This window comes from Trachypithecus francoisi, unplaced genomic scaffold, assembly GCF_009764315.1.
Source record: "Trachypithecus francoisi isolate TF-2019V2 unplaced genomic scaffold, Tfra_2.0 Lachesis_group21, whole genome shotgun sequence".
Taxonomy (NCBI): Eukaryota; Metazoa; Chordata; class Mammalia; order Primates; family Cercopithecidae; genus Trachypithecus; species Trachypithecus francoisi.
The window spans coordinates 30,515,856-30,532,728 of record NW_022681467.1 but is presented as its reverse complement, the minus strand read 5'-3'; the positions used below and the strand labels follow the sequence as shown (position 1 = coordinate 30,532,728).

The 16,873-nt window shown below is 50.2% G+C and overlaps 1 protein-coding gene across 1 annotated transcript in view; it reads left to right on the top strand.

Moving 5' to 3' along the window:
- The window catches only part of TRPC4AP (transient receptor potential cation channel subfamily C member 4 associated protein), an 89,085-nt gene that overhangs the window by 70,476 nt on the left and 1,736 nt on the right, over window positions 1–16,873 (top strand). The window contains 8 exon segments of the mRNA XM_033186207.1: window positions 4,380–4,511; window positions 7,393–7,451; window positions 10,805–10,906; window positions 12,351–12,434; window positions 13,450–13,540; window positions 14,496–14,636; window positions 15,265–15,373; window positions 16,490–16,602. Of these exon segments, the coding sequence (XP_033042098.1) occupies window positions 4,380–4,511; window positions 7,393–7,451; window positions 10,805–10,906; window positions 12,351–12,434; window positions 13,450–13,540; window positions 14,496–14,636; window positions 15,265–15,373; window positions 16,490–16,602 (831 nt within the window).

The following is a 16,873-nucleotide window of genomic DNA, read 5'->3' as shown; positions in this document are numbered from 1 at the left end:
TAGGGTGACCATTAGGGGCCCTCATAATAGGGCCAAGAGATGATAGCAGCTAGGACCAGCATATTGGTGTTGGGACTGGTGGGAAGTGGTTGCATTCTGGATACATTTTGAAAGATAGGATTTGCTGATGGTTTGGATGGGAACTAAGCAAATAGGAGAATGGATTTGCCATGTATTGCGATGGTTAAGACCAGCAGGTAAGGGTGGAGGGGCAGGCTTAGGAAGATGGGGAGCTGCGTTTTGTACAAGGTAGATTTGAGGTGTCTGATGGAATTGGCACTTGGATTGATTACCTACAGCTGCTGTTGGGGAGATGGCAAGGCTGGAGGTGTCACTTTGGGAGTCCTCAGCATGTGGTTGTATTTAAAACCAGGACACTGGATGAGACCCCACACTGATAGCCACAGCATTGGTGTCCCTTCCTTCAATATGAAACATGTTTTTTATAAAAAATAATAATTTTAGGGACAACTTTTATGTGTTGAGTGCTATTACTTTTTTGAGGCACTTTCACAGTTATTTATATTTGAAATAATTGTAGGGACAGCTTCTATGTGTTGAGTGCTGTTACTTTTTCGAGGCACTTTCACAGTTGTTTGAATTTTCAGGTATTTAGTAAGTTACACAACAGGTGGTGACTCTGTGTCCCCACACTCGATTCTTGAGAAAGCCAGGGCATAAACTAGGCTGTGCTCTCGGGGACAGGCCTGGATAGAGCCAGGATTTAAACTCTGCTACCCTGCTTCCTCTTTCTGCCATCTCACAACAGTTCTCTGTTCGCTGAGCCTTCTTGTTTCCACGTTGCTATGAGTCGTTGCAGTCTTGAGTTAAACTGTATGATTACAGCACTGCTTCCTTGGGAAGGGACCATTAGTGACCTTGAAATCCTGGCCCCCCAAAATAGCTTTCACTAGCATGTTCTCATTTGCACAGTCAGCATTTCCTGGTTTTCTGCTGTGTGCTGGGCACCGTGAGGATCTGGATTCCCAGATCCTGCCTACACTGGGTAGCAAGGGAAAGGATTTCCTTGGCCAGGCCTCACAGAAGGCTTCTTCCTTAAAGAGGCCTTCTTGTTAATGGGCAGTTGGGCCAAGTTCTCGGACCAATCTTGGCCAAACTGAAATCTCAAGACTGGAAAGGCTCCCCAAATGCTGTCAAGTTTCATCCCTCTGGTGCTTATGAAAATCATCCATATAGCAGTCTTTTCTTTTAGTCATTTCTTCAAGCCCTGAGTAGCTTCCACATTACCTCACTGAGCCTTTTCAACAGCTCCATCGTCCCCCATCTCCTTTTCTGTCAGGGGACTTGAGCTCAAAGAATGTTGCCGAGGGTCACAAAGCTACCTTGTGAACCCAGGGCTTGCTGACTGCGAAGCCTGAGCTCTTACCCACTGCCTCCTCAGGTAGAGTGGCACTTCATCTCGCCCCCCTGCCTACCATCCTCCTACAGAGCAGGCCACGGGGCTGGACCTGAGAGTAGGAATAATGCATTCTACAAGTAAAATTTGTTTTACAAATTTTACACATGAAGAAGCTGCTATTTTCTTTGTTTCTTTCTTTCTTTCTTTTTTTCCCCTTTTTTTGAGGTAGTCTTGCTCTGCTGCCCAGGCTGGAGCGGTGCAGTGGCGTGATCTCAGCTCACTGCAACCTCTGCTCCCAAGCTCAAGCGATCCTCCTGCCTCAGCCCACCAAGTAGCTGGGGTTACAGGCGCACACCACCATGCCTGGCTGATTTTTGTGTTTTGTTTTTGTTTTTGAGACAGAGTCTCCCTGTCACTCAGGCTGGAGCGCAATTTCTGCTCACTTCAACCTCCGCCTCCCAGGTTCAAGCAATTCTCCTGCCTCAGCTTCCTGAGTAGTTGGGACTACAGGCATGCGCCAGCACACCCAGCTAATTTTTGTATTTTTAGTAGAGACAGGGTTTCACCATGTTGGCCAGGCTGGTCTGAAACTCCTGACTTCAAGTGATCCACCCGCCTTGTCCTCCCAAAGTGCTGGGATTATAGGTGTGAGCCACCACGCCCGGCCCTAATTTCTGTATTTTTAGTAGAGACAGGGCTTCACCATATTGCCCAGGCTGGTCTCGAAATCCTGAGCTCAGGTGATCTGCCCATCTTGGCCTCCCAAAGTGCTGGGATTACAGGCGTGAGCCACCATGCCCGGCTAAGAAGCTGGTATTGTTAAGAGAAAAGGGAAATGATGTAGGAGAAACCTCAAACCTAAATACTGGCCTGAACCTAGGAGACCCAGGGTCAGGTCCAAGTCTGCCTCAGAAGGCCCCTCTCTTCCCAGCTGTGTGTCTCACCCCTCATCTCTTTAAGATTGGGTTTCTAGTCTGTGCAGTGAGGCAGTTGCACTGAATGAATTTTTGTGGGCCATTGTTGCGGCGTTTTGTAGCTGTGTGACCTGGGCCTGGCTTAGGGCCCTTTGAGTGAGACAGGAAGGCACATGGCTTGGTAAACACCATAGATATCAGCCGTACCTCCCCAACCCCAGTTAAGCAGGGCAAGGTAGACCCAGGCTGGATTTTAGTAAAGGCTTGAGTGGCAGAGCAGGTGTCATTTTACATCAGCCTCAGTCTTAACAGATTCTGGGCTGCTTATGAGTCTAACACTGGCCAGAGGCTGTGATTTCTGGTAGAAAGAGAATAGTAACCTCCGTTACTTTCAGTGGCAAAACCCACAATTACTTTTACACAACCTAATATGTTGAAAGGAGAGGTCCATTGGAATGGAGGCTGCCAGGGATGTCTTTGTCAGGTTCTGGTCTCCCAAGATAAATGCATACCTGTAGTGGGCTAGAAAGGGGCAGACTTTAGGATCAGAACACCTGAGTTAGGTGTATTGCAATCACTGACCTTGCCCAGGCTGGTCTTGCTGAACTTCTCCCCCTTGTAAAATGGCAATAAGCGAGCACTGGTGCTGTGTGCAGAGCTTTACGTGTGCTTTCTGACTTGATCCTTACAACAGCCCTGAGAAGGGCTAGTAATAGCCTTACGTTATATAAACAAATTTTAAAAGGGAAATCATTCCTGTAGTTCTGTTTTAAAAGATGTAAGTTAGTATCAATGAAGCCTGTCTCCCCTCTGATCCTTGACATTCTGATGGTTCCATGAAGCAGCTAATTTTACCAGTTATTAGTGTATCCTTCTAGAGACATTTTTATGCTTACAAAGGCGAATTGTATTCCTCTTTTTTTTTACACAGTCAGTAATATAGCATGAACATACTTGCTTTCCCAGTATTATCTCTCAGCAGTTGTTAAGTTCACGACATACAAAACACCTTGATTCTTTTTTACTGGTGCCTTATATCCCGTTGAGTGGCATACCATAATTTATTTCGCTAATCTCTGTTGATGGAAGTGTAGGTTATATCTATTTTGGGGCATTACAAATAATGCTGCAGTGAATAGCATTGTAAATATGTGTCATTTAGTATTTATATGGATCTGAGTGTAAATTCCTAAAGTGGAATTGCTGGTTAAAAGGATTATGGATTTGAAATTTTAGAGCTACTGCGAAACCCTCTTCCCTGTGCAGGTCGTAGCAGTGTGCCCTCCCACCAACAGCGTGTGAATGTACCTGATGCCCAGGTCACCAACACGTTCTTTTAGAGCTTTGTCATTTTTCCCAGTCTGAAAGAGTGAAAAATCAGAGATGTTTGTAGGACTCCTTATAGAGGAATTTCTTTGCTTGTGGAATGAATTGCCAATGTCTGTTCTCTTGTTGTCATATTTGGCTTGTGACTTTGCTTATTTTGAGTTTTGCCATTCAGAATTTTAAAAGGTTTGGGTGGTTGATGTCAACAAGCCTCTTTTTGAGCTTCTGCGTTTAGCGTGATCCTTCAGAAAGGCTTTTCCAACTCTTAGAGCATTTTTTTTTTTAATTCTTTGCAGAGATTTTTCTGGATCTTAGAGTTTTTAAATAATCGTATCTTACTTTCAGCTGAAATTTATCCTAGTGCAAAGCATGAGGGACATTTTCATGTTAATACAAGGAGACAAATCTTAAGGAATTTAAGGTTACAAAGTTTGCACATGGTGAAGCTAAGAGTCAAACCCAGGACTCTTGAATCCCAAAGGACTCGTGAATCATCCGCAGGACGATCTGAATCCCACACTCGTGCTTCTGTGATAGGAACTGTCATACATTATGACTTGTAGGATTATCATGAGCATTAATGAGCAACGTTAGAAAGTGTGTGTGTGGTGGGCGTAGGGGATACACGGATGTTTTCTTCAAACCCCGGCACTTCTTACTGACAGTTAGTTGCTTTCTTCGTCCTGAATGTCATTATCGTGTGTACTGAGCACGAGGTTTTGCTGGATTTTTCAAGCACATTCGCTTAATTAATACTTTTTCCTTCCTATCCCATCCAGGTTCACAGAATGATTGCAGAGTTCAAGCTGATCCCTGGACTTAATAATCTGTTTGACAAACTGATTTGGAGGAAGCATTCAGCATCTGCTCTTGTCCTCCATGGTCACAACCAGAACTGTGACTGTAGCCCGGTAAGCAGGAGAGCCCTGGGGACAGACAGATGGTGCCTCACTGGCTTGCAGTAGTTGTTTCAAGACTGCTGCTGACCCTTTGACCTTTTTTCCTTTGGGACTAGAGCAGAAACTAAAATTATATTTTATAGTCCCCTAATTGGAAGCTACCTTGGAGTAGGATCTGAGTGAACCCCACTCCCCACCCCAACCTATGCGGAAATCCCTTTTAAGATGTTCCTAGGCCGGGCGCAGTGCGCATGCCTGTAATCCCAGCACTTTGGGAGGCTGAGCGGGCAGATCACTTGAGGTCAAGAGTTACAGACCGGCCTGGCCAAGTATGGTGTTGGGTGCCTGTAATCACAACTCTTTGGGAGGCTGAGGCACCAGAATTGCTTGAACCCAGGAGGCGGAGGTTGCACTGAGCTGAGATCACGCCACTGCACTCCAGCCTGGGCAACGGAGTGAGACTGTGTCTCAAAAAAAAAAAAAAAAAAAAGAGTTCCTGCCTGAGGCCCTCTAGCCAACTTCCCCTTGTACATCTCTGTGATGGGGATCTCATTTCACTCCAGGCAGGGGGCTGCCCACTGCATGAGCTAGCAGCATGCTTTTCCTTATTTGCTGTTTTATCCTATTATAATTTTCATCCACCTATAGAACTGTGCTCCCGGGCATGGTGGTTCACACCCGTAATCCCAGCACTTTGAGAGGCCAAGACAGGCAGATCACTTGAGGTCAGGAATTCGAGACCAGCCTGGCCAACATGGTGAAACCCTGTCTCTACTAAAAATACAAAAATTAACCGGGCGTGTTGGTGGGCACCTGTAATCCCTGCTACTCAGGAGGCTGAGGTGGGAGAGTCGCTTGAACTCGGGAGGTGGAGGTTGCAGTGAGCTTGGATCACGCCACTGCACTCCAGCCTGGGTGACAGAGCAAAGACACTGTCTCATACAAAAAAAAGGGGGCTTTGGTTTTTTGAGCCCAAGGATTCTCCTTTACCTTGTGTCTCTCACAGTCCCCTTGAGAGAGCTCTGAACAGGACATTGGAAGACTTGTAAGAGCTTGAATGAATCACTGAATCTCTGAGCCTCTGTTTTCTTGCAAAAGAAGGATAATACTCTTTCCCCTATTGGCCCCCCGGCTAGTCCGCGCAACCTTCCAACCAGCATGAGAAGGAAGGTGCTCTGGGACCTAAAAGTGCCACACAGCCATCAGGGCCCGGTGCCATGGGGCCCTGATCTCTTCACTGCACTCTGGGGACTTCCCTCAGTGAGCTCTCTTTTGCTTTATCATTTGAGTTTTTAATTTCAAGCAGATATATTTTGCATTTCTAGATGTTCTGTCCGGCTCAGTTCGGAAACTGCTTAGCCATGATGTTAATATCTTTTTTCTGCTGTATATTCTGTTTTTAATCATTTTTAAAATACTTTCTTAAGATCTCTTTCGATTGCTCATGGGGTACTAATGCTTGTGTTTGAGTCTTCAGACCTCAGGGTGGAGTGTTACCTCATGTTTTGTAATGTCTATGGAGAGGCCACCACAGTTGCTTGAACCCAGGAGGCGGAGGTTGCACTGAGCTGAAATCACGCCACTGCACTCCAGCCTGGGCAACAGAGTGAGACTGTGTCTCACAAAAAAAAAAAAAAAAGTTTCTGCCCGAGGCCCTCTAGCCAACTTCCCTTTGTACACCTCTGTGATGGGGATCTCATTTCACTCCAGGCAGGGGGCTGCCCACTGCATGAGCTAGCAGTATGCTTTTTTATTTGTTGTTTTATCCTATTGTCATTTTCATCCGCTTATAGAACTGTGCTCCTGGGTGTGGTGGCTCACACCCGTAATCCCAGCACTTTGAGAGGCCGAGGCGGGCAGATCATTGAGGTCAGTGGGGCTAGTTTCCCCCATGGGTACCTGAGTAGCCTCAGCCCTGGAGGCGTTTCTACAGGGCACTTTTGCTTTTGTCTGCCAGGTATGTCAGGTACAGCTGTCCCAGGGCCAGTTTTCATGTTTAATGTCTTGGCCCTGCTGCCCCAGTCGTGTGAGTGCAGGGTTTCTGCTGCTCTTGGGAGGGCTCCCTTCACCTGCCAGCAACACCCTGGCAGAGCCAGGCTCCCTGGGCTGGTGGGTCAGGCCTTTCTAACCCTTCTCTCGCCAAGTGTACATGCTCCCCAGGCTTTACAGGGACCTGAGACCCTGTCTGGTCCCTGCAGGGCATTAAAACCCAAGCGTTAGTGTGACTAGGTCTTGTCGCCACCGCTCCACACTGCCCTCAGCTGCTGAGTATCAGTTCCTTGGCTCACTACTCCAAACTCCTCGGTCCTTTCTTCATTTCTGATTCCTGTGGACTTCCCCCCCACCGCTCCCCACACGTTTTGTTTGTTTGTTTGTTTTTTGGGACAGAGTCTCCATCGCCCAGGCTGGAGTGCAGTCAGTGGTGTGATCTTGGCTCACTGCAACCTCCACCTCTCAGGTTCAAATGATTCTCCTGCCTCAGCCTCCTGAGTAGCCAGAATTACAGGCACAGCAACCATGCCTATCTAATTTTTGTATATTTAGTAGAGATGGGGTTTGCCATGTTGCCCAGGCTGGTCTCAAGCTCCTGACCTCAAGCAGTCTGCCCGCCTCGGCCTCCCAAAGTGCTGGGATTACAGGTGTGAGCCACCACGCCCTGCCTTTTTTCTTATTGAGTGTACTGGCATGTTTTTAGCAGGAAGGGGGCCACATTAGCTTAATCTGCTGTTGATCAGATGTGGAAGTGAACAGATGGTTTTCTAACTAAAGAAAGGTCCTCATGGTGCATGAGGACAGAGGCTCAGAGAAGCAGGCTCTCACCAGAGTGTCTGCTTGTGTTGTTTTGGAACCTTGTGACTGTGGTCTTAACATTGAGGCTCTGCATGTGTTTCAGGACATCACCTTGAAGATACAGTTTCTGAGGCTTCTTCAGAGCTTCAGCGACCACCACGAGTAAGTACAAGTGTGTCCTTGCAAAGACAGTTGCTGGACTGTCTTTTGAAGGCCTCAATCTCTTTGGTCCATGACCTCAGCTCGAGAGGAGGCGCTAGAGCTGGTGGAAGCCCACTGTCCCCTCAGTGGTAGCAGGTGTGACACTGCAGTCGGACCTGCCATCTATCCAGCCTTTCTTATGGCAGGCACTGCTCCTGAGCTTGCTTCTAGCCCTCATAGCCACCCCCAGGAACTGAGTATGGAAGTCGTTGGCCCCTTATTACCTTTGGAATCAATGGATCCTCTCAACCTACTGCCCCTCTGAAGCAAGAGTGGACAGCGTGGCTATTCCCAGGGGCCGGCAGGAACCTCAGACAGGCAAAGCCAACTGCTTACTGAGCAGCTGGGGGATTCTTCCCTCCACAAGGAGGTGTGCTCCCGTTTTTCTTGAAAGACATTCTGTGCTCATTTATTTTAAAACCTTCGATGGAGAATGTGCGAGGAAAATTTCTGCTGTAAGGAAAACAGTGCAGGAAGGGGGTGACTAGCAGCTGACCCTTAACCTTGGCACTGGGGAGATGATGTGGGGACCTTAGTGAGTGAGAATTTCAGTGAGCTTAGCTCCAGCCAGCTGCGTGTGCACAGGAAACTGGGCCCACTGTTGCATAACTTCTGATTTTTTCGACCAAGGAAAGCCAGAAATTAAGATTTATGTGAAAGGTCCTGATTTTTTTTTTTTTTTTTTTTGAGACGGAGTCTCGCTCTGTCGCCCAGGCTGGAGTGCAGTGGCCGGATCTCAGCTCATTGCAAGCTCCGCCTCCTGGGTTTACGCCATTCTCTCGCCTCAGCCTCCCGAGTAGCTGGGACTACAGGCGCCCGCCATCTCGCCCGGCTAATTTTTTGTATTTTTTTTTTAGTAGAGACGGGGTTTCACAGTGTTAGCCAGGATGGTCTCGATCTCCTGACCTCGTGATCCACCCGTCTCGGCCTCCCAAAGTGCTGGGATTACAGGCTTGAGCCACCGCGCCCGGCCGAAAGGTCCTGATTTTAAATGTTGGTTTAAATTTTTTAAAAACCTTGCATTTGGCCGGGCGCCGTGGCTCAAGCCTGTAGTCCCAGCACTTTGGGAGGCCGAGGTGAGTGGATCACAAGGTCAGGAGATCGAGACCATCCTGGCTAACACGGTGAAACCCCATCTCTACTAAAAATATAAGAAAAATTAGCCGGGCGAGGTGGCGGGCGCCTGTAGTCCCAGCTACTCAGGAGGCTGAGGCAGGAGAATGGCGTGAACCCGGGAGGTGGAGTTTGCAGTGAGCCGAGATCGCGCCACTGTACTCCAGCCTGGGTGACAGAGCGAGACTCTGCCTCAAAAAAAAAAAAAAAAAAAAAATACATAAAAATAAATAAAAAAATAAAATAAAAACCTTGCATTTGAGCTAACAGAACATGCCTGGAGACGGCTGTGGCCCCAGGGCACCTCCGTCATAGGCACCCGTCCTCTTTGAGAGATTTTCTGGCTGAAAGCCATAGAAGGGCTCCAGGAAGCACGTTAACCTTCTGAAAAATGGCACCACATATGTTATGGAACTGTGCTGTTTTCCCTGAGGAAGTGAGTCTCCGGCTTTTATCAGACTCTTCAATCTGAGTACTCTGTGGGATATCGGGATGAAATGAAACAGCCATGGCCCCTGCTCTCATGAAGGGCAGAGTCTGAAAACAAAGACAGTTGTTCATCCGAGGATTCCACCATTGAGCATTAGTGATGAGTGGAGATGGTATTCAGGAGGAGAGGAACGGGTCTGTGAGAGGACATTTGACAGGGTACAGAACTGGCCAGAGGATGCTCAGGAACTCTCCCTTGCAGAAGTGGCTTGTCAGCCAAGACCTGAAGGGTCGGCTTGTAGTGAATTGAGTGAACAGGCATGTGAGAGGGTGAGTGTTCTAGCCAGAAGCCCCGGAACGAGGGAAGACCTTTGTGGCCAGCTGATGGGAGTGATGTGGGCTTGGCTCTGGGCTGGCTGCACAGGGCCTTGTGGGTCACAGTCACAGGCCTGGATTTTATATACAGATGGTCCATCACTTAGAATTTTTCAACTGTACAATGGTACAGAAGTCGAATTTTGAATTTTGATCTTTTCCTGCGCTCATGATAAACAGTTCAGTACTCTTGCAATGCTGGGTGCTGAGCTGCAGCTGCAGCTCGAATGTATTTCAAGAAAAATGATGACCAGCTACACGGTCACCAAGGTAGACAACCAGTACTCTGTGCTGTGCCCGCCATATTGCCAGTGTTTGTGGCCAACTGTAGGCTGAAGTCAGTGTTCTGAGCACATTCCAGGTAGGCTGGGCTAAGCTAGGAGGTTCAGTAGGTTAGATACATTAAATGTGTTTTGTTGGTTTTTTTTCTTTTTTTCAAGATGGAATCTTGCTCTTTTGCCCAGGCTGGAGTTCAGTGGCATGATCTTGGCTCACTGAAACCTCCACCTTCTGGTTTCAAGCGATTCTTCTAGCTCAGCCTCCTGAGTAGCTGGGATTATAGGCGTGTGCCACCACACCCAGCTAATTTTTTGTTTTTAGTAGAGACGGGGTTTCGCTATGTTGACCAGGCTGGTCTAGAACTCCTGACCTGGTGATCTGCCCGCCTCGACCTTCCAAAGTGCTGGGATTACAGGCGTGAGCCACCACGTCCAGCCTCAATATGTTTTCAACTTAAACGGTATTTTCAAATACAATGGGTTTATCAGGGCATAACCCCCTCCTAAGTCAGAAAATCTCTGTTCTAAATGCAGTGGGAGGCTGTGGAAGTGTTTTCACCAGGAGTGACAGGATCAGAGTCCTGATTCTGAAGATCACTTTTGGTGCTGTGTGATGACTCAGTTCCTGTGGGTGCCTTTTAGGGAGCTGGTGTCCTGGGAGCGCAGGGAGCAGTGACAGGCCTGGATGGCAAGCGGGGGGAAGTGTCACAGTTGACCAGGCCTCTGTGATGTCTGACTGTGGTGGCTGGTGGGCCTGCTGCAGCAGGGCCAGACTTGAGTGTGATTGGACATGTTGAGGTGCTGGTGCCTTTGAGGAAACAAGTAAAAATATAGGCAAAGAGAAAGGCCCGGAGCTGCTGAGGGAAGGGGCCTTGTCAGTGAATGTGGCAAGCAAGGGTTGGGGGTTGGGGGTGGGGCCAGGGAAAGATTCCACTGCCTGAGAGCCCAGAGTTCCCTCCTGCGAGTGCTGGCTGGAGTGAGAGGTGCTGGAGGAAAGTGCCTGGTGGCTTCTCAGATTCTCTCTGCAGGAAGTGAGCAGGAGACTCCCTGCACTAGCCCGGTGCGGACCCAGCAGCCCCAGTTCCTGTCCTTGACCTCCTCCAACCCATTTTGTTTCAGGAACAAGTACCTGTTACTCAACAACCAGGAGCTGAATGAACTCAGTGCCATCTCTCTCAAGGCCAACATCCCTGAGGTGGAAGCTGTCCTCAACACCGACAGGTGAGTGCAGGGGTGCAGCTTTTCCCTCAGCCCATCCCGGCTGCTCGCGTTCCCTGGGGGCTCACTGGTGAGCACACCCAGGTATGCATGCGTGTCCTCTCTTAAATGTAGCTACAGTGTCCTGAGGGCTCCTCTGTGCCAGGCACTGTATTCATGTCACCTGCATTTTCTCATCGGAGCCTCACAGCAGCCCCAGGAGGGAAGCCCCATCCATACCTGCACTTTACAGATGAGGGAGCAGAGCCTCAGAGAGGTCACCTGCCAAAAGTCTTGTGTTTTCCGTACCGCCCCCCTTATCTCGTGCATTCAGCCCCTTTGCTTATGTGCTCCTTTCTTGCCTGTTGGCATCTGCAGCCAAGCAGGACAGACAGAAGCCTCTTACCTGCTGCCACATGTTAAGCTGCATTACCTGGGTTAGGTTTGCCTCACCTGGAGCCAGGCGACGGGGGGCTAGTCTCACAGGCGTCAGAATACAGTGGACTTTATCCAGCAAGAACCACAATTTCCCAACCTTTTTTTGTTGGTTTTTTTTGTTATTGTTGTTTTTTAGACACAGGGTCTTGTTCTTTCCCTCAGGCTGCAGAGCAGTGGTGTGATCATAGCTCACTGCAGCCCCAAACTTCTGGGCTCAAGTGATTCTCCTGCCTCAGCCTCCCAAGTAGCTGTGACTACAGGTGTGTGCCACCATGCCCAACTAGTGTTTGTACTTTTTTTTGTAGAGATGGGATCTCACTATGTTGCCCAGGCTGGCCTCGAACTTCTGGCCTCAAGTGAGCCTCCCTAAGTCCTGGAATTACAGGTGTGAGCCACCATTCCTGGCCTCCCAACCTTTTTTTCCTAAGGCAGCAACCAGAACTCTCCATTCAAATAAAATTGTACCCAGTCCTGCCCTGTGTGTAGTGGATCACAGTAGAGCTGCTCTGTTTGAAGGGCCCAGACCCCTGCATGCTTGGCCGTCTTCCTTCCCCCATGATGGGGCCTGAGTCCTTTCCTCATCTCCTGCCTTTGCTTCATAGACTGGGAAGCTGAGGCTTGGGGTTGTGGGTACTTGCCCAAGGCCAGCTGGAAGTGAACCTCAGGCCAGGAGTACGCTGGGCCCCACCCTGTTCGCACAGTCTTTCCGCATCTGGCAGACTGGCGTGCCTGTTTCAATATACTTTTGGTATAAACAGCTCTTCTCTGGCAGTTCTAAGTCATGTCTGATTCTGGATGTTTCTGGCCTGGGAAGGTAAGCTGGCCTGAGATGTGGTGGGAATGCACTTGGCGGTTTAATTCTGTGACTGCAGGGGTCTCCGGGGCTGTGGACCCAGTTGGAGCAGGAAGGCATCCTGCAGACTTGGAAATGTCCCCATGGTTTTTCACCGCCTAAACCAGCAGAGCGACCCATCCCCAGGGCCCCCGTCAGTCTCTCAGATCTGTCACCAGTGTCTCTCTTCTATTTCAGGAGTTTGGTGTGTGATGGAAAGAGGGGCTTGTTAACTCGTCTGCTGCAGGTCATGAAGAAGGAGCCAGCAGAGTCATCTTTCAGGTGGGTCTGGGGACAAGTACCTGCCAATTCTGTGGGGCTGCAGAGCCAGGTGTTTCGCAGGAGGTTAGAAATACCTCCTTTAGTCACCAGCATCCATGCCTGAAGCACAGGTACTGGTGGGGAGAGGTGGTTTGACTGCCATCTTGCCTAGTATTGACTTGGCAGGTATGTGGGACCTTCTTCCGCAACCCACAGTGACTGAGCATTCACCAAGCACCTGCTCTGGGCTGGAGCCGCATGGCTGGGAGAGAACTAGGATACGGCCTGCCATGAATTCCCTAGAGCTGTGCTGTTTCAGTGCAGCATGGAAAGGCCTGGAGCCAGTTGCCCGGCAGCTGTAGGAGCAAAGGGGAGCCTCTTCTGCTGCTAGGGCTGGGGGCTGGGTGAGTAGAGGAAGACCTTCTCTGAGGTCCTTAGACACATCTGAGATGAGTCTTGAAGTCAGTGGACAGGTAGAGCTCCGTCAGGGCCAGGCATGAGCTGTCAGGAGGCTTCATGCCCACATGGGCCTTTGTGGTTTCAGTGCCTTGTCCAAACTCCCTGTCATGGATCCCCGCTGTGCCTCTGGGGCCCTCAGTCAGCGTAAGCCACTACTTCCCTAGGCCAGCCCGTGGTCTGTGAGCCCAGCGGCCTGTCTGCTCGTGTTCGTCAGCTTCCCACACACATTCCTGGCCCCTCAATTGCATGTCCTGCCATTCTTGTGAAAGGGCAAAGCCTAGAGTATGTTTCCCGGGGGACTCCCAGGAGCCAGCCCTTCGACCCCAGATGTCACCTTCTTTGTGAAACAGCCCCTTCCAGACAGACCCAGATAGAAGAGTTCTGCACTGAGCTGGCTCTCTGTGAGGACGGGGGCACTGCTGTGTCCCCAGGCCCAGGATGAAGCCTGATGCTTGGTAGATGTTCAGTAAATGCTGAGTACGTGAAAAGGGAACAAACATCTCCCAACCCCTTGGAGAATTGAACATGGGCCAGAAGAGGGCAGCCTTAGCCACCTGAGCCAATATTTGGGTCGCAGGTTTTGGCAAGCTCGGGCTGTGGAGAGTTTCCTCCGAGGGACCACCTCCTATGCAGACCAGATGTTCCTGCTGAAGCGAGGCCTCCTGGAGGTATGGTCTGGAGCAGCCACTGTCTTGGGTTCCATCCCCCCCAGCCCACGCATTGTGTCCTGTACTGAGCCCCAAACAGTTCATCAGGAGCCGACCAGAGATCACGACTTCTGAATGCCAGTGCAGGTTGCCCTAGTTTTTGCCCTGGGTTTCCAACTGTGGGTTCCCCATGGGTGCTTAAGGGGTGACAGATTTAGGGGGTGGCCAGGCCATGCAAGAGGGTGAGAGTTTAGTTAGCAAGGCATTTTGACCCTGAAGATATTTTGATACTAAAAGTTAATTTTCCTTTGTTGAATAGTAGTCTTCAGAAAAAGTGAAACAGCAGAATGGCCAAAGTTATAATTGGTCTTTCAGATTTTTTGATATGGACAAGAAACTGACCCCTGAATTATAAAATCCATGTGGAAAAGAACTGACCAAATCAATGTAACTCCAAGAAAATGTAGAAAACTTTCTAAAGGAGTAAATTGGCTTTATTCTCTTGATGGAAACTCAATATTTTGGTGTAAACTTTAAACAATTTTGCTCATAAACACAAAGACGAGCCATGGGGTCAAAGTGTGTCCTTGCTTTTCAATTCTGTCCTTCATTTACTTGAATGACCTCAGTGCTTAGGCAGTGGCCATGTTTTAGACCTGGTGATGACAGCTCCCCTCACCTAGGAGCTGAGCACCCCGGCCATCTTGGTGACCACAGTGCAGGTCACAGGCTTCAGCTGTACGCCCTGGGCAGGGGAGAGATTGTGCTACATTCCCAGTCTGTTTTGCCTCCTGGTGAGGTCTGTCAGGCCTGGTCCTGTCCTTGGAGCCACCAGCATTCTCAGACAAGAATCTAGACGGGATGCAGGTTCCATCCCCAGGATGCTTACTCGAAGCCAATGCATGGTCTGAGCTCCATTCCAGGCCCTGGTGGGGGTAGCCATGTTCACACCTTCACCCTGTCCCTCCTCACCCAGCACATCCTTTACTGCATTGTGGACAGCGAGTGCAAGTCAAGGGATGTGCTCCAGAGTTACTTTGACCTCCTGGGGGAGCTGATGAAGTTCAACGTTGATGCATTCAAGAGATTCAATAAATACATCAACACCGATGCAAAGGTAAAGTTCACCTCGGGCTCTGCAGAGTGTGCTAGGTTGTCCAGAAGTTCCCCTGTAGCCCTGCTCTGCCAGTCTTTAGGCACAGGTTTTAAATGAGAGATGACAGGAGAGTCTGGGCAGTCTTTGGCAAACATTCATCGGAACCTGCTCTGCCTGGCTCTGTGCTAGCCCCTGGGAATGCAGGGATGAAAACCGGGCTGCTTGTGGGTAGGGAGTGAGGGTGGGAATGGGCAGCTTGTGCACTTGCCGTGACGCAGCATGGTGGGTGCCACGATGGGAGCTGCTGTGGGGAGGGACTGGGCCTGGTGTGTTAGGCTCACCGGGTGTGTGTGACAGAAACCCAGCCGAGGCTAGCTGAAGTAAAATTAGAAGTAAAAATTAGAGGAATCCAGCACCCTTGAGTGTAAAACCACTGGACAGTGTCGGATCTGTGCTGAACTCCAGGGGGTGCCTCTTAGTACCTGTGTCGTGAGGGGAGGTCCCTCAGCTTGTCTGAGCCTCTCTCTTCCTCTCTGAAGCAGTGGGGCTGGTGGAGGTCGCTGATGCCCGTTGTAGTGACTGTCCCCCTGGGCCATGGCCATCCCTGGCCAGCAGCCCACTGCATGCTGTGAGCTTAGTTTCTGTACAGTTCCAGGTGTTCCTGAAGCAGATCAACAGCTCCCTTGTGGACTCCAACATGCTGGTGCGCTGTGTCACTCTGTCCCTGGACCGATTTGAAAACCAGGTGGATATGAAAGGTACATGAAAGGCAGGCTGTAAAGGCGAGTCATGCAGGGTGAGAACGCTGGCATCAGACACCCTGTCTCCAGCAGGGAGACAAGAATGACTGAGGGAGCTGCACCAGACGCCCACGTGGCCGGCTTCGAGGTGGCGGCTCCCAGGGCAATTCACTTTGCTGCCTTGTTCAACACTTTAACAAGGTGAAAATCCATTGTTGTTAGCAAGATGCAAAAAACAGAAAAAGACCTTTTGGACTGGTATTACCTGGCACGATGAGTTGGCCCCCTCGTCCTCAGTGTGCTGTGTGTGGAATTACAGGTGCCCTGTGGTGCAGCAGGCATCTGAACCCTCCTGGACTTGCTAACGCACTTCCATGTGTATGTGCACGCATTTCCTTTTTTTCCTAGGAGAGGGCCTGTGGCATCCAGCAGATTCTCTTGACAGTTTGTGACCCCCCCCCACCCCCCAAAAAGTCAGGCACTTATTCCTTGTCTAGGTCACTGTCATTGATAGCAAGAAGTATCCTGGTAGTTGGTAATTTAGCCGTTTGCCTCCTTTTTCTGCCCCAGAGGGTCTGTTTCAGGGGAATAGCCACACAGATTTTGGTACCTTCAGCTATTGCCCTGCCTCCCAGTTGTGCGGGAAGCAGTTGCTCCGACACTGGTGGACGGAGCAGAACCTGTGCCTTGTGGTCTCAGTCCTGGGCCAGACTTACCTGAGAGCTGGTGTGGAAAACTGGTTGCGCTAGGAGCTGTGCAGGAGGATTTGAACTTTTGCATTGTTTTTCTTAATGCAGCATGATGGATCCATCTTCCTGTGGCGGAAACTCTCCTGTGTGTGATATGGAGGGCGGGGGTCTGGAGCCAGGCTAGGGAGGGCTGAGGGAGAGCTGCCCTGAGCTTGGTTCTGGAGGATGAGGTGGGGTGCTTCTGGGCGCTCTGAGAACACGGCTTTGCCTGGTAGCAGGACAGCTGAAGGTTCCTCTTCTTGCCGCAGTCAGCTTTCGTTGAAGCTGTTTTGATGATGAGCCCCCAGCTTCAGAGTCAGGACCCAAACGGGGCTCCACTAGAGGCCTGGGCGACCAAGCCACTGGGCCTAAGCCTGACCTGCTGCACCCCCGCCTCCCTCCGCAGTTGCCGAGGTCCTGTCCGAGTGCCGCCTGCTTGCCTACATATCCCAGGTACCCACACAGATGTCCTTCCTCTTCCGACTCATCAACATCATCCACGTGCAGACGCTGACCCAGGTGAGAGGCCCCGGCAAACACACAGCAGGGAAGGTCGATTGGAAACTAGTTCCTTTGTCCTGGAGCCCAGATTTCTGTCCCCTACTCCAGAAGTGCGTCTCGGGAGACCCAGCTCTTCTGAGGACTGTGCTCAGGAGGAATCAGTGCCCCATTGTATGGACAGGGCCTAAGGAGGGTTCGCAAGTCCCCTCAGGTCACAGGCTGGCTCGAAGGCCAGCGCTCTCCCTGCCTCCCCCACGTCCACGTCCCTCACACCTTCTGCCCTGCTGGG